The 18,336-nt window shown below is 31.2% G+C and overlaps 2 protein-coding genes and 2 long non-coding RNA genes across 6 annotated transcripts; 2 read left to right on the top strand and 2 right to left on the bottom strand.

Annotated features, from left to right (window-relative positions):
• Positions 1 to 55: 55 nt before the first annotated feature.
• LOC126875425 (uncharacterized) lies at positions 56 to 3,042 on the top strand. 2 transcript variants are annotated; one of them, XR_007693423.1, is made up of 3 exons: positions 56 to 292; positions 370 to 606; positions 682 to 3,042. It is a non-coding gene; the product is annotated as an uncharacterized LOC126875425 (long non-coding RNA). The 2 variants fall into 2 exon arrangements; XR_007693424.1 differs by having other exon boundaries at positions 370 to 593.
• Positions 997 to 9,455, bottom strand: LOC126875418 (FMRFamide-related peptides-like). 2 transcript variants are annotated; one of them, XM_050638332.1, is made up of 3 exons: positions 9,226 to 9,455; positions 3,893 to 4,302; positions 997 to 3,477 (listed from the first exon to the last, which is right to left on the bottom strand). In XM_050638332.1, exons 1-3 carry the CDS (start codon positions 9,226 to 9,228, stop codon positions 3,273 to 3,275), a joined length of 618 nt encoding a protein of 205 aa, XP_050494289.1. In that variant the 5' UTR covers positions 9,229 to 9,455; the 3' UTR covers positions 997 to 3,272. The 2 variants fall into 2 exon arrangements, with proteins under 2 accessions (XP_050494289.1, XP_050494288.1); XM_050638331.1 differs by having other exon boundaries at positions 3,893 to 4,305.
• A 4,635-nt stretch (positions 9,456 to 14,090) lies between these two features.
• Positions 14,091 to 18,088, bottom strand: LOC126875332 (dehydrodolichyl diphosphate synthase complex subunit Nus1). Its single transcript, XM_050638215.1, has 4 exons — positions 16,995 to 18,088; positions 15,561 to 15,680; positions 15,196 to 15,445; positions 14,091 to 15,109 (listed from the first exon to the last, which is right to left on the bottom strand). The coding sequence occupies exons 1-4, from the start codon at positions 17,287 to 17,289 to the stop codon at positions 15,019 to 15,021; spliced, it is 756 nt and encodes a 251-aa protein (XP_050494172.1). The 5' UTR covers positions 17,290 to 18,088; the 3' UTR covers positions 14,091 to 15,018.
• Positions 17,859 to 18,311, top strand: LOC126875350 (uncharacterized). Its single transcript, XR_007693354.1, has 2 exons — positions 17,859 to 18,007; positions 18,084 to 18,311. It is a non-coding gene; the product is annotated as an uncharacterized LOC126875350 (long non-coding RNA).
• The last annotated feature ends 25 nt before the right edge of the window (positions 18,312 to 18,336 follow it).

An 18,336-nucleotide genomic window follows, 5' to 3' on the forward strand; every position in this document is an offset into this window, starting at 1 on the left:
GATCCGAAGAATCTCGCGAGTCTATCATAATTCTTCGGATTAATGGACCACGACAAAGAAAAAGCACGGAAGAGGCGAAGGGATGTTCAGAGGCAGTTCAGCCCCGATCGTTCTTCTTCGTTTGCTTCTGGACACGAGTTAATATGGCAAAGGAGGACTACCGGAGCTCAATGAAACCCGCAGAATTTTTGTCGTCATTTATGAGGATGTGTTTGTATCGTATGGTGTACGTGTAAACAGCTTCAACGAATTTCCTCCGGGTTGATTGGGAGAAATAGCGACATTTAGGAGGGTTAGTAGTTTGGATGGTTTCCTTCTTTCTTTCCCTATGAAGTTTCGCTTGGTTATTTTGGCTTATTTCCGTTTTAGTGGTAGATGGATTTTTTCATGATGGCTGTTCTTTATGGAAAGAGTAAATCGATTCTATTCTCATTATTATTTCCATGTTATCCACTGTTATTTGTACGAAAAGGTGAATGCTGATTGCTTGAATGAAACTTCGAGAAGAATCGGCTTGGGAATTGGAGATACTGTCGTTGGAAGAGTTCAAGCTTTATCAGCATTATTTTGCATACATGAAGCATATTGTGCAGGTAATTAGCTTGTGTAAGTGGAACCTTCTCATTTTTTCAATAAGGGTGTTTCCTTCTTTCTTAATAATATTTTCCTCGTTTTTAATAGGATTGAACAATGTTCTGTGCAATTTTATCAAGCCCTTCGAAAAGGAATTACGATTGTATTAGTCATCCAAAATTAATATAATTAACTGTTGATGTTTCAAAAAGATTTGTATAGCATGTATCATATGTTAATAAAAATTTTCTATGGTAATCGCGAGTCTAACTGTACGTGAGGTAAATTCGAAGCAATACGTACAAATTTGAAGATTCCACTGGAAATAGTAGTGATAAGTCTTGATTTTTCTCGGGTCAGCCTAAACGAAGGAGGAAACGCATATTATGGAGAGGGGTGAATGAATCAGAAACGTAAACCATATTTCCAGTCACTTTTTTTGTCCCTTTAATTATTTAATTATACGCGTGTATTAAATTTACATTCACTTTAAGAATAACGTTCAGGTTACAGACAATGTACAGTAACATAATACTAGTTCCTATTCAAATTGTAGAATACTCCAGAAAATAATAACTAGGTCCATAAAACTCTAAAAAGAGATAACAAAATATGTTCTGCTAATAAAAAAAGAAAAAGGAAAATTATTATAGTCGCGACACAATTATTTCTAGTTTCACAAGGTAAGAATTCTCTATTTCAATTTGGCAACTTTTCATTTCATCTCAAATACGAAATTAATTTGTAAATATTATTAGGTCATCCCATAGGTAATGCGTTTTTTATGTATTTATGTTGAAAAAATAAATGAAAAGTTTGCTAGCAATAAGTAAACTCGATTGGTTTTTCGAAAATTTATAAATAATGATTTGAATCAATTTAAAATAATTTTAGAAAATTAAATTTAACTATATTAAAAAAGTTCGGTTTGTTGCACTTTACTCTGTGCAAGAAACGAATATATTATTTTAAAATAAATCTTTGTTGCTAGGTTGTTAGGACTTAGCCAAAATTTTTTCAGGTACTCGACAATCTAACAATGGAATGACGATTTAGTTTTGTTATAGACAATGAAGACGATTGTTGCAACGCAGAAACGTTCAAGTTTTATTTCATCTCTTTTCTCTTTGGACTAATCTCGTGGACTCTCGATTCACGTATACGAAGCCAATGAAATTTTCTTTATTTACACTGAATACGCAGGTGGATGTACATTAAAGTACCCAGAAGGAACGTTATGGTACAACGTTATTCGTCGGCCTTTTTGTTAATCGAACAAATAGATCTTTATGAACAGAAATCATTTAAGGTTATACAATTATCTACGAAGGCATAAATCAATAATTAGACTAATTAGCGACGACATAAAATTCTGAAAAGATCGTAGGAAAGTATTTTTTACTACTGATAAAATAGAAATTAATTTGTGAAAAGTAATTAGTGAGGTAGATCGTTATAGATTATCGCATAAATTGATACACCAAATTTCTACTATAGTGATTCATATAACTGTGTTTATCTTCCGTTTATTATCACGCTTATCTCTTCAAACGGCAAAATTTATTCATTAAAAATGAATTATAAAATTGTTACTTGTAATAATCACTGCTTCCATGTATCATGTTTCGTATCATTCATAATTAAATATTATCGATTCAAGTGAATACAAACTGTTGAAGTGGTTACATAACCTCAACACAAACAGTTCTTCTTTTTTTAGAATTATTGACTGAACTCTCTTGTGCGCAATTGAATAACATTATTAATGAAATTTTATAATTCACAAGTTACAGATTAGCAGTTACAGGTTAGCAATTGACTTTCTTACATAATTGGGCCAAGTTTGATAGCAAAGCAAATGGAATTTTACAAATGAATTTATATAAAAAACATATATAACAAATAACATGTAAATCATTCGATTAATCTATTTAATGTAAAATTGTACATTTATAAAGAAGAAATCTATAACTCACAACTTGTCATTCGTCAGTTCACTACTACTAATTAATAAATTATGCAAAAGGGGCCATATTATGGCCATTAAAAAATTTAATAATGCGTTAACAGAAATAATATCAAACAGCATTATTTACATATGATCGCACAACGATCCACAAATCTTCTCGAATCTTTACAAAATTCAAGGAACTTACTGAAATATCTCCGTGAAAACCAAATAGCACAGTAAAAATGTTAAAATCGATCCATAAGAAAAATTGAAAAATATGATAAATCCATTTTTGTTTCTGACAATTATGTCACTTGATGTCTGAAGAAAAATGTTTTAATATGAAACAATTGAGGAAGAGAATAATCTTACAGATTTGAAAATATAAGATTTTGTAAAGTAAGTAATAAATATCCATAAATTGTCTTCTAACAAACGAATAATATGACGTAGAATTCGTTGCCGATGTATTTGTAATTGTCTAATACTATTAAGCGCAGTTTTACCTGAAAGACCAAGACAAAAGCATCAACCGGCTCCATAAAATCATTTGCAAGGCTAAAAGCTCGAAGAAAGATGTAACAGGTCTTCGTCAAGTCATAACTGAGTATGGATCGGCCGATAACAACGTTGTCCATCGGAATTTCGGGATCGATTGCGGTGCAGTGTCCCGAAAGTGAGCTGTTGACGGCGGGTCTTGGCACGAATTCCGATGAATAGGCGCGATGGATCGATTACAAGAGCATATTTAATTGTGTTTCGAACCGAGCCGGTCTTCTAAGAAGTCCGGACTGTTTCTATGTTCTATATCGCTGTTGTTCAAAATGTTACACAGACGAAGCAATCTCGCCTCGTACGGATGAAGATCGTTAATCTCGTCATTTGATAGTAGATCGGAGCACATCGCAGTCATGTCGATTTCTAGAGGATAAACCTGCACGTTCCGGCCGTATCTAGTATGGAAAATGAATATTACGAAGAACGTTATGAACATTATTATTATTAGGTACAGTGACTACAAAAAGTATTAGCACACATTCTTATTTTCCAAAAAAAGTTTTTTTTTTAGTAGGTTTTCATTTCATTTTCATTGTACCAAATTTTTGTAGTCATATGAAAATACTACTACTAGTACTATTTCTAGATCTAATTAAAGCACATAACTGTGTGGATCAATGGATCAACGGATGAATTGTGGCCAGAGGAACGAAATTAAATGTAACCGGTTTTCTCAACAGAAGCTTCAGAAGACATTTTAAAGTTCAGACAATTAACTTTCGTTTACTGTAATTTCCTTTACTTCGATAGGTATTTGACAAATTTTTAATTTAAATAAAATCTTGGAAAATCTAATTCACTTTCACTTACCTGAGAAAATTCAAGTTATTTCTTCCGTGTCTGTAATGTGTGTCATCGTTCAGGTTCTTGAAGCCCGATCGGCCAAACCTAATGATGATATCTGGTGACTTGAAACGAGGATACCTGTTCACCTTTGAGCTACCATCGCCATCGCTGCTGGAAACTCTCTCTATATTTCCGTCCAGATCGCTGCGGCCGTATCTAATGAAAGAGGACCCCATGCTGCTTCGTCGTTCTTTTGAATCAGGATCTTCCGAACTTCTATCGACGTCATGCCTCTTCAGCACGTATTCGAAGTCATTGGGCCCATCCTTGAAGATCCTCAAACTTCCATCAGCCTTCATGGGGGTTAATATGGAGGAAGAAACCAGCGCCCAGTTGCAGATGAAGGACAGCACATACAACGATGTTAACGAGCTCTTCTGAAAGAATATTAAAATCCTTTGGGCATTAGTTGCGTATGAAAAATCGATGAAATGGAAATGTGCTAATAATTTGCTGGCGAACTCTCAAGTACGCCAATAAAAGATTTAAATCTGTACTTTTAAGTTATCTCCGAGAGCACTCTTTCTCAAAAAGTACCTAATAAAATACAGAAAATGATATACAATGTTATGAATTCACAGATATTTATAAATATGTATATTAATAATAGCATGAAAAAACAATAATAGCAATGAAAAAGATCTTACAAAGGTGAGAAAAAAGTCATACAAAAAAGATAAAATAAAGTGTAACATAGAGAATACATAGGAATATTTATAGAAAGAACTGATTATTTACTTTACGTAACAAGATGGACGAACGATAATATCATTTGCATAACATTCGAGAACGCTGAAATCCCTATTGAACAGGACACACAATAAGGAGTAGTTATGAAGATCCAAAGAATCGCCGCGTAACGATGTTTCGTATATAATTTCATACATTTCCTTTTCCCTGTATTTCTTTCCGTTTTATTCGCGTGTACACTCTCCTGAGCATAATGATTGTTTAAAAGTTCTTAAGAAGCTCTTAAAAGCTCTTAAAAATTGCACAAACTACTTTCCATAGAATTATTAAAATATCGGAATGTAGGAGAATAGGAATGAAAAGAAATATCAAACGTATTTTTTTTTTAATGTAAAACTGGAATTTGCAGATAAAATGTATAATTCCGTTAATTAGATTTCAACAGAAAAAGAAGGTAAAGATGAAAAGTTTGTCAACTAACGAAATATATATTCTACAAGATTTAGGGTTAAGTTGGGGTTAGGTTAGGGTTATTTGACAATTACAAACACCAGCTTTATTATAATATATTTAATTTTGGAAACCAATATAACCGAGTCACAGTATTTCGATCACATATCTCATTGTACTCCGGAACTTATCCATAATTCTATAATTAAAATAGATATTTTCAAAAATAAGCAAGTATCCGGATACTTTTGTACAGTAATGTTAGTACATAGTAAGTCTAAATTCTCAAAATCTTAACTTCCACTGCTATGATTTTCAGCCCACGAAATACCACATGGTACAATTACCACGAGATAGCGGAGAATTGGTCGAAAGATTCTGTTACAGATTCCTCCAGATTATTTGATATGCGTTGTTGGTGACCGCGTCGGAAGCCGGTGATAAATAATATCGGCTTGTTATTAGATGTCTTAACAGGATGTTTAGTAATAACGCGGTATACCGAGCCAGATTAATACGACGTCTTACGTTACTTTAATTAACCCTGTACACGGTCGCCCTTCATAATGACCACGTCGCCTACGTTTTCTACTAAAAACGTACGGATTTACGAGGAAGAATAACCAGAGGAATAACCGACATAAACCAAGACCAAGAATAATATCGATGCTCTACTGGATCATTATCAATGTTATTATTCTTCGTTTGGCCTGGCCCAAAGCTTCAAGGCTTCTTTAACGACGAATGAGCAATGTTTACACAGGCAACAAAGGAAAAGAATATGAAGATCCGAAAAATTACAATGGTGATTCGAAAGTAAGATTCGTGGGAGAACAGAGGAAAAGAAAGGGAGAATAAAAATGATTTTTTTATCAAGACTGAAATTGTAAGAAATTTCTTTCTCCTGATTACGTTTGTGATTATAATGGAAAATTGGATTTGATGGGGAATATTGAAGATAAGAAAAAATTGGTCATCGTAGAAGTGATTGTGCGTGTGAATGCAAATTTTCAATATCGTGATTACGCCACTATGATTTTCAGTCCGTCATATAAACGTATAAGTCGATAGAAATGGAAAGTTTCTCGAAACACGTTGAAATAAAATCATCGTTAAATAACACCACTGAAGAAATATTCCAAACTTCATCTCCATCATGGATTGAGGTTAGGTTGTTCCACAATCAGAGAATTATTCATAAATTTCTTTCAGTCTCCTTAACTTTGACTTCAGCAATGATGATCACTGTTACTTTATAAATTTCAAAAGCATTTCCTCAAAAACTATCAGAATACCGTCAAAGAAGGGTAAAGAATAAGACGAAGAAGTTGGATGAATGTGAAATTAAAATTCGTTCTCCGTCTGATATCGTATTCGTTGTCCGCTACGGAAGAAGATCGACTTCGCAAATTATGTTATCCATCGTCCTCGATACACCTACCGCTCTTTTGATAGCAATTTGTACGAGCAAGTCGTAAGAAAAGTGGCGAAACAAGATGGGTGTAACCATGAGGAATTTTAAATATATGTCACTGGCAAAAGAAATATCTCGTCAGAGCTATCGAAAATAACGGAAGGAGAAATGCAATGAACGACTCTCTAACCTATATGCTGTCTGCACGTACTATAATACATTTCTTTTATTAATTTAATATTTATCAGTTGAATTATATATATATATTATATAATGTTAAATATATATATATTTATAAAATCATATACATATATCCATTACATATATATAATCATTACATATATATATATATATATATATATATATCATTTCTCTTTGCTTTTAAGGGATTTGTTTGACGAAGGGAATTTTATAATAAAATATATGTATAATGATATCGATAACTTATGATACGTGTCAGAAAAAGATAACGAGATCTATTCTTTATTATAAACAAATTGGCTTGAAAATTGTGTCTAATTGAAATAATATGGAATTTTTTTCCTAGCAGTGAGTTGCGCAACGAAAAGTTAAAGAGGTTTTGGTTCGTGAAGCGAGCGTGTAATAACTTGATTATAATTCGATTAAGCGATAATTCGATTCGAGTAATTATATATATAGAATAATATATATCGATAATTCGATTCGAGTAATTATATATATAGAAGGAGAAATGTAAAATTCCAAAAGAAATAATGACATCCTTAAATAAATCAATATTTTATTCATAATATTCTTTTCTGTCAGAAAAATATACGGAAGAATTTGCTTCGTCCAAAAGGCGAAAGAAGTACTAAACTTTAGTAAATATAATAAAATATAATAAAAATATAATTAATTATTTATGGAATGAAATCCTACAAATTAGCTTTATGCAACTAATTGTAAGTATTAAATATAGATACATTGAATGAAAATCAAAGTGATTCTACATAGAGAACATTTAGAGTTACTTGACCGGAAATGATCTGATGAGCTGTATGTGTAACAAAATACTAACTTGTACAAGAACAATTCTGCTACTTTCGATGTTACTGTTGAGATAAAAAATGGATATTGTGTAAAGGTAATAAAAACGCAAAGCAGAAGAAACAGAAAATACTAAAATATGCAATGCGTGGAAAATAAATTATTATATTATTATCATTTCATGTGTATAATACGTGGGAGTATTATCAAATGTTTGAAACGAATTACAATAGATTCTCATTTTCTTGAACCACATTTATTGGAATGAAATGTTGGTTAATAGTTAAATCCTCTTGTCTGAATATAATCTATTATTAATTGGATGAAAAATTGTAGATAGAGAAAATTAGTAAGTTCCTATCATTGTTCCATTTTGCTTCCTTCATTAATTAATGAGATGATATCATAGGTAATCGAAGAAGATTCATAATATAATTATGTAAATAATCAATGAACTCTTATTTATCTTATTTATTTAAACTTTTCAGAGAACTAACTGTTTATGCGGCTAAAATTCATTAATTTTCTTCACTATCTGCGATTTGTCCATGGAAATAAAGTTCTAGTGTAATTCGGACTTCATTCGGATTTCATTTTGTACGCGTACGGTCGAGCTTAAATGATTTCAAATGGTACATTACGCGGTACGAGTGCCTGTTTCAGAAATGGAGACTTTTTAAACGTTTCAAAGTTACCTTCATCTTCCTTAATATAACTATATGTTGTTTTGTAAATTAATTAAAATAATTTTCAATTCTATAGAAGAAAGTAAGCTTTTTCAAAACAAGTTCAAAAGAAATTTCAAACTAGTTACTGTAATTATATGGTCTTTCCATTCCATTAATAGAAATATATAAATTATAAAGTTCATTTCAAAACATCATATTTGCATCTATTTAATATTCCAAATTGAAAAAGAAAGTTAAGCTGCATGTAACTTTTAAACTTTTTTATAGTTTCATTTGCAATGGCCTACAAGAAAGTGTAACTATTTGTCCATAACTGCAAACATTCATAATTTGTAAAATATTTAAAATTAATCTAATTAGTCAATTCAATGGAAGAAGATCGATTAGTATTCAAATTAACTGCTGTTTTGATTGAATTACATGGAAACAGAAAAACAACAGTGGAAGCTGTAGAATAATTACAAACGAAATAATATTATACCAGGGATAGAATAGAAGATACTTGAACGTTTTTAATATCGCTTCCATTGTTTTGTCATTATTCTTTGCTAATCTGTGGTTACCGCGTCGACAACTGTTACATATTTGCCACGAACGCAATAAGTCTCATTTATTATCAAAACTATTATCAATTCACAAGACAATGCAGGCAATTTTTAATAGAATTGACAACAGACTTCACTTACTAACAATAAGACTTCTGACGCAAAACTATCTAAGATTGTTAACAAAATCAAGATCAAAGTATGCCTCTAATTGTGGTACCATTTCCTTTGACACAAAACAGTCACAACAACACAAAAGGTTAATACATTCTATTAAAAAAAGAAAACTTCAAATTACATAAGAATGCAGAAGCTGAAGATTAGTAACATTTTCACCGTGATTTTAATACACAAAGCACCCTTTACCTAATCTAGACCTATTGCAAAAAGAAGGAACATAAATAAATGAAAAGCCAAGAGAAAGTATAATAGCAAGAAAAAGGTCCAAACAGAGAGATCCACCGGTGCACCAAAAATTCACAAGAAGATTGAATCACTCACCATGTCGCAAGTGTAGTTGCTATGACTATCGAAAATTTTTCTCGATGGTCTCCGAATATGTCAAGTTCCTCCCCTTGGTGGGTGGATCGCGGTGAATTTGTTGCACAAAATGAAGAAGAAGAAGAAAGGTAGGGAAATAGAAAGGAAACTATCGCGTTCGCAGAAGGGATACGCGACGTTTGCGGCCTGTTGCTGCGGTGGAATGAGTGCCCGGGGTTAGAGATGACACCCTTTATATAGAGACACCCTCGGCGCATCCCCCGTAGTCACCTCGGGCCGACATGGGCCGACACATAGACGAGATAGCCTGAGTTATGATTGCCCGAGGCGTATAACACGATACCTCTACATTATTTTGATTCAATTACACCACCGGCTATCTCCTTTATTATTTATGAGTCTTGGCAAATAATAATCATCACCGAACAGAATCGATGATCCCTGTACCAAGACTTCTGAGATGGAACACGGATTGATCTATCAGTAACTGCTTCTTTTCACACTGGCACGATTATTTTCACGATTTTTCAATATAATAGTCTCAGATTTTCTATGTGAGTAATTTGGCCAAGTAAGAATACTGACATGGATTACACTGATCGATCTGTAACTGTTTCTCTCCATGGTTGCACGACTGTTCTGACTATCGCTCCACATAATAGTACAAACGGTTTAAAGTTTTCTGTTCGAGAGGTTTAGTGGAATAGGAATGATTTGCTGAGTCGTATACAGGGGATTTGAAGCTAATAGTCATTTTGGGGCCCCTACAAGTAAATCAAATTTAAAAAAGTTTAACCTGGCTAGATCGATGCTTGTTAAATATTAATATTTAAATATTTATATTAAATATTAATATTTTAATATTTATATAATATTTAAAAATTCTTTGGTTAATCTGTCACAATTCACTTGGATTATTACTGTTACTATTATATATACATTATTATTAATTAGAATACGCACGATGCAATGGACAAAAGTGTTTTTAAAACTGCCATGATAAGCGAGACTCGTTGAAGGATTCAATAACGTTTTGATTTAACAGACGTCATTTTAGCAAAGTTAAAATTTGTATCCCAGTCTTTGCATACTAACAGACGTATTTTCTGTGATAATTGTTCACTAATTTTGTTGATAAGTATTTTTGCAGCCCCACGCTTATAGTATCATTAGCGTGAAAGTAAATTCAAGCCTGGTTATACAATAGCACTATAATAAGACATGACTATTTTGATTGTAAAATTTGAAAAAAATCTGAAAATATACTGTTTCGACCGTTCGCGGAGAGACGCGATCGCGAGATAGCACGTCAACGAGAGTTGTCAGTTCCCGTTACGATTAAATAATCGACGCCACAAACTGATCGATCCCTTTATTTCTATTATGATAATAAGGGTAGTTCAATGAAATTGCACAGAATTAACACAAATAAATTAATGTTTATTTCAACAACTTATTAACTAGTGAGATATAAATGGAACAAAATCAAAATATAACTGCGTTTTGGTTGATAAATAATGCGCGACGTATGATATGTGTGGACGGTTCGACTTCTCGAAAAGTTCTGATCGCCCTTCGATCTTTTTCGTCTTTTCTGGAAGACGACCAACCTAACCCCACTACGTTCGGATCACGCCACATTCTTTTACGCGAGGTAAAATAACGGCCGCGAGTCGACGTTTCTGGAAGTCGCCCTGCTTAATGAACCATGCGCTTGCCACTACAATGTTTATTTGCCGGGCAGACGCGACGATTCGTCTGCGACATTGTAGTGCCACGATCGACGGTTAAGTATATGACCTATGGCAAGCCGCATGGTGTAACATATACATAGACATTATAATACATATATATTACATACATACTCTGTTTGGTAAAGATTAATTTTTGAATATGTGAGTAAATATTTGTGTTTAATTTAAAGGTGAACAGTTGTAATTTATGTCTAATATTTTCTTCTAGAATTGTTTCCCATTTATGTGGTATTTGATTTCATTCGCTCTGTTTGGTGAAATATCGGAAATTTGAATAAATATTTATACTCTACGGAAATTTCTATGTTATTGAAATATTGTAATAATTTATATAATTGTTTTTTATTCATTCCATATTCAGTTTGGATAGAAGAATATTTCATATTCGGGATTTGTGCTTCTATAATAAATGGTTATACAAAAAGCTACTGGAAGTTTGCATAAAGATTTAAGTGAATATTCACGTATTTATTTTTCATCGTTTGTTTTGTATTTGTTTTTCATTCGTGCTACCCTTTCCACCGATTACTATCACTTCCGTGATATTTTAGTGTAGCACCTAGAAAGAAGGATTCTTTCTCCTAAACACGCTTTGATTTTACTTCCTGTTGATTTAGATCGATTTTTCATTTTTAAATATTTCTTTTTTTTACCGATTTCTCGACCCAAAAATGATTCTGAGAATTATTCTCGTCGATAAAAAGCGATGAAAGCCAAATTAGTAAAATTGCAAGGAATATTAATTATTAATTTTTTTCATTCCTATTCTTTTTACGAAAAAGCATTTTCTTCCTTTTATTCTTTTCTAATGCTAACACTAATTCTAATATTCTTAAATGCTTTATTATAATTTTCAAGTAGACGAGAAAGATATAAAAAAATTCAAAGGAAGAAATATTATAAAAGGCGAAATATTTCTATAGAATATTTCTACAGAAATATGTCTACATATTTCTTTAGTAGATAAAGGCTTTCATGCATCGGGGATGAAGTGCAACAGGTAGAGGCACTTGTTTTCTAGGGGCGAATCTGGGTCACTTGTTTTCCATCATGACACAACAATCGCGACACAGGTGCGAATGTTTCCTTCTTATTTGATATATGTATTTCTTAAATGTTTTGGATCGTCTTCCACTAGTCGCGGGAGCGGGGAAGCAGAAGGAAGGGGCATTTAACTTTGCGTAAATCTTAAGTGCAATAAATCTGTAACAATAAAAATTCATTCGTCATCTTTCCAATTTAACCTATATTTAATTTTGTTAAAACAATTACTAAGTATCTTTTAAATTCGAATAAACATTGAAACAAAAAGATAAATCTAACAATATGCCCTATGCGTGCATCAAAATGTGTGTAACTTCTACAAGATCAATTCTTCTTTATCTACTTCCGGATAAAACGAACCTAATAAACGAGTGCGCACAAATTCCATAGAGTAGGAAAAAAGTGTAGAAGAAAAATAACGACCTATTTGGAAAACAAATCAAATTCTTACAAATTATATTAATAACAGTTGATATTGAACGAAGTTTACGGATTATAAACTTTATCGATTAATCGAATTAATGATTTCTGCTTTAACTTTTTAAGGACACAAGCATAACAACATCGGAACTTCCGGTAGTGCGCAAGTATTCCCCAATCTGACTTGAGGATAAACTTTAAAGTATTCAGACGCAATTCTTGAAGACGTGATTGCGTCTCCAGAAAAGTTAGCTGGCTTTTATTCCTGTCGTTCTTTCTTATGTCCTCTTCCTCTTCCTTCCTTTCCCTCCTCTCCTTTCTCTCCCACGTAGATGTACAGCGTATATAAGTACAATATAGCACAGTTTATCTTGAAAAATGGTTGTTTCCCTGCTCGCCAACAACCATTGTATATACATACTTGCTGTGTGGACGAAAAAGCCGGACTGACATCTTTAAAAGTATATAATCCGATGTTAAGCCTACGTACCAGTGGAAGGTATCATAGACAGTCTGCTGAGAATTTTATATTTGGATGACATTGATGGTGAAGATACAGATCAATTAAAGAAATGGTTTAGATACTTACTATTTAATTGGTCATTTTAATCTTTTAAGTTAGAAAGTTAGGTTAAGTTAGAAAGTTACGTTTGGCCGTAATTCGACTAATTTGATTTTTATTTTCGTTTTCCAATGTAAAACATAATGAATTGGTAGAAATGTACCGACTAGTGAACGACTAGTTAAGCCGATTATCCGGCCACTTTTGTAGTCAATAACTAGTAGGCAAAAAAAGCCGATTGATCAGCCTTAAATTTGTAGTATTATTAATAACTCGATAAGATATACAAATAGAAGTACAATGTACTTCCTTTACTGTCTTTAGTATGATTTTAATATTTTTTAATATGTAGTAATATAGTATACTTACTTATATGTATATATTTGTATGTAACATAATTGTTATATAAAAAATTAAAAATAATAATTAGTAATTTAATTAGTAATAAGTTAGTATAAAATAAACTAAATAAACACCAATTAATATACTATAAATACCTATTAATAAACTATAAACTTTGGTAATTATATCTTAATTTTATCAGAGCAAAGACTTCAATAAATATAACAATGTTAAAAAATTTACTTTCAAGTTTGTAATATTAAACAATCATAAATTTGACGCGTTTTGTAAAGGCTTTTGAAAATCATCGGCAAAGACGTCAGCTTCTTGAGAACCGGTTAATCGGTTAATCGGATAGTTGCTAAATCTCTAATGATATGTTTAATGTAGAAGCAAATTGATGAATACCATTCCTGATCCTAATATTATTAGTGTTCTTTAAAAAAGATCTTATCATAGATATAATATGTAATATTTAGAGAAGTAACTATGAAAGAGAAGTTAACAATTAAATGATTAAAACTAACAGAAAATTGATCATTTAGTAGAATATACATATAGAATTTACATGGTTGTTGATCTTATGTTCTTAATTTACAAGCAAATAATAACAAACAAACAATAATGCTCACTTAAGAGTACCTAAATGATAGAAATGACCCCATTATAATCACATATAATTCGATTAAAGTTTCTAAAACCATTAAGTTATAGAAAGGATTGTTAAATAAGTAATACAAGGCTTATGCAAAAACGAATTATCTTTATATTTTAGGAATTTGATTCCACAATACGAATTTTTACGAGATAAATACCACAGACAAAAGTAAAAATCTTGTCATCATTTTAATATCAAAATATTTGTGTGCATGGCCATTTTAGAAATAAATAATTATACATGTATATGTGGAATGTTACCGTCTTAATAAATAAAATGCAACAGCTGCCAAGATTTTAATTTCATAATATGTTTATTCATAAAGCGTGAGTGCTCCTGGTTTTTGTTTAGAAAATATAAAGTTGAAAGAAGAGTGATATATTAGTTAAACTTTAAAAAATTGATCAACGTGATGTACTAAAATTTTACCTTAACTACCTAAATTTATTTGTACTTGAGTTTAAATCAATATACTTTCCTCTTTAAAATGTTATCACTTTTTAATAGTCTACTTATCACTCCTCTTTGTATTTTTTAAAATTATATTTTACTTAGCATTAACACACTATTGATATAGTATATTAAAACTAAATAAACCGAAATCTTTAATTAATTGAGGAGAAAAACGAAATATCACATTCCTTATGTTTCTCTCCATTTTTTATGGTATTAACTTATGGCAGGACAATTATTTTGCATAATTAAAATGTTTCGCTTCTACAGCATTTTGTGGAATCTTCTTTTCTTATTTATGAGAAACTCTTCAAATTAAGCTACCTAAATTCCTTCTTATCGGCAAACGTTAAAATCGGTTCATGAAACGACACTTGTGCCACACATGTAGCCATTATAAGTTTATTTAGCACGCAACCACTTATAAAATAGTATCTGTAAATTATTTTAAATTCAGTCTTTGTAAAAAATGTCCTTAGAAGCTATATTTTGTTTCACATTTGTTTGTTTCTTCTTGTTTTTGGATACAAAAACTTTTCGCAAATGAACAACAATTCCAGTTATTTTCCGAATCGTTGTTCGGATTTACTATATTTTTCTAACAGACACGTGAAATCCTTTGCAGATAAACTAACGTGTAAAGGTAACGTGCTGAAATAAAAAATACATATTATTATAAATTGAATGTAAAAAATGTTGAAGAATACGAAAACTATATATGATCGAAATAAACTTACTAGAATTCTGTTATTCGTGTTTGCCATGGCAAGACACCGTACGTGGAACAAAGGCGACCATATATTAGTCCCATATCAGGGTCCGGAATTCCCCGTGAATTTAATTTCTCATTAAGTAAATCGATATTTATTTCTTCCGGCTTAATCGTCCCTGTGACGACAGCTTCAGCTAATGTTTTTGTTAACGATACTATTTCTTTTTTTCCATCTGATGCGCACAACAAAGATATCCGCGTTTTCAATTTGAAGTCTATAAATTAGGAAGAACGATACATATATACATTACCATGTTCACCAGCATTATAGAATTAGATCCTATTCAATATATTATTAATTATAAGACATTATTTGTATAGGAAACGCACCGGTTATTCCATTTTGTGTGAATCCTGCATTTGGTTTACTCCAACTGATGCGATCCAGTAAATCGGGCCGTCTTTTTGCGAGTTCGTATTTCAATAAATTCTCATTTCGGACTAAGTAACCTATAACAACAAAAATCATTATAAGTATACTATTAATTATAAACATGATATAATTAGCAATGAAATTTAATTATAAAATTCATTTTCTAATAATTTTCTAATTGTAAAACATTTTATAAGTACTTTTTATTGATTTAGTAACAAAGTTATAGTTGAATAATATATCATATAATTATGTATCTTTTTAATAGCAAAATTAATCGAATTCGAATATACTATCGCACGCACACTTGATTTATCCTTGAGACTAGATAAGACTAAGTAAACTTTGTATTCAGTTCTAAAGATGCGAAAATTATTTGACATAACTACATTTTTTCAAATAATTACATTTTTAACTTATAAAATAAGTTCACATTGCTACAATTGAATATTTGCTATATAATTTCTACTAAAAATCCTAGAGAATCAAATCCATTTAATGCATTATTATTATTTTATTATTGAATTTTTGTTAAAAAATTATACAATTTTTAAATATACTTTTGTCCAAACTATTAGTAGATAATAATAGTAATAATGGAACTTTAGCTAGTAGATAATATAATCAACAGCTTATGATAAGATTTGTAGTATGTTTTCAAAAAAAATTTTTGTATGGAAACATAATGTTTGTAAAAAATTATTTAAATAAACTAAGGATATATGTAAATCATGATAGAAGTTTACAAAAAAGTTGCATTATTACTACATTTAGCATTAGAATAAAGCATTTTACAATAAACATTTTATGATTTTTTTTAAACCCACATATCAAAAAGGATTGATACGAAATTAAAGAAAATAAAGAAAATTAATCCTAGGAAGGGAACTTTAAGTTAATGCCAAGATATGTTTCGATTTTGAGGTTAGAATAAATACTCTATGAAATAAATATGTATGCAGAGAAATATTAACAATACAAAGATATTCTCAATTAGTTACGTGAAAAACTTTATAAGATCAACTAACTGAAAACATTAGTTCTACTAAAAATTTAAATAATAATTAAGTTTAAGATAAGATTTAAGTCATGAAGTACTCCAAATTTAAGTTGACAGAACCATTGTTTCTACATTCTTTTACCAAAAAGGAGTACCTTAATTACATGTTCCGCTTCTATCTTCTTTGCATTTAAATTTTTCTGAAACCAGATATGACATTGACAAATCTAAAATAATCAACAGAATATTTATCTCTTGGAATTTAGATAGAATGACTGGCATAAAAAGATGAGATTCATATAGATTCATGTATCTTCTTATTTAAAAAAGTAAAAAGATATAATGATAGGAACGATGACATTGTAAAGCAATAAACAAAAATGAAAATTACCACTGATGTCAAAGAAACTGATGTAAGGTATACCAAGGGTAATACACCATCCAATAATTCGTATACAGTCAAAAACAGTGTCCTCCTTCGCGCCGAAAATGATCACTAAATGCCTTGGTAGCTTTTTCATTTCGTTCGCGACACGCGTCAGCATTTCAGTTTCTGTCCTTAGGTTCTCACGGTACCAGATTTCAGTACACTTGCGATGAACGATCATACAGCAATTATAAAACCCGGCAAATAAGTCACATGAAAAGTGGATTAGTGTTAGTAACATGCGAAATACTGTGAACATTATAACGTCCGATGATTGTCTAGTCTATGTAACATAATCACACAAGACTGGTCGTGATTTTAATGTTGAAACAAACTTTTTCAAAACTACCCGGGGATGGTCACGAGGAAAATTATGCACGTAGCCACTGACACTGACCCGTCTAGCAGACGGTCACCGTCACCTCACGTGCACCTGCTTACGCCAAATGATAAACGCACCCTTCTGTCGACAAGAAGCATTAAAACATATCATGTTGGCCGCCAAGTCACATAGAGTATGAGCACATTTTTGTCGCCTAGTTACTTTATATATTTTCATTAAGTAACGAATTATGACAATGGGATATATTTTTAAATGATCTGTAATAACCCTTCCCTATCTTATCTAAACAACAGCTAAACTGCACTACATATAATTGCACTATTTGAAGTAAAAGTGAAGATGGCGTATAGTTCATTTTTACTGCTAGTTACAATGTGTAAGAGGTTAGGATATTAGATGATACGAATTTCCAATATAAATGATGGCATAGTATATTTGCAAATTAAATAAATGGTAGTAATGGTCATACCATCACAGGAACGAATGAAAAAATGTATGCCTGATGTCGTTTAGGTGATGTTATTTGTATTGATTTAATGTACTCAAAGGAGTGTTATAAAATTACGGCTAAAAGATAGTTGGATACTGAGCTGATCTTTATTGAACTGTATCTGTAATAAATCGGAAATACTAAGTAGAAAAATTTGACATGTTAAATATTCAAATATTAAAATGTTAGTTATTACGTCGTAACTATTTTTATTTTTCAGGTTATGTTTAATTCATTAGTATTTGTTTTCAAATTACAAATACCATAAAGGATATAACCTAGCAAACGCGAAGATGGTACCCCGCTGGGGGTAGCCATCCACATGATAATCAAATAGCTAAAAAATTCTACCAAATGTCCAAATTGGAAAAATTGTGAATGTGAAATATTAAATAAAAAAAAAATGACAAATACATATATTATAGTAAAAAAAACTAAACATTTTGAATGTATATTGTGTATTTACTAATACT

The sequence above is a fragment of the Bombus huntii genome, chromosome 18, assembly GCF_024542735.1.
Source record: "Bombus huntii isolate Logan2020A chromosome 18, iyBomHunt1.1, whole genome shotgun sequence".
Classification (NCBI taxonomy): Eukaryota; Metazoa; Arthropoda; class Insecta; order Hymenoptera; family Apidae; genus Bombus; species Bombus huntii.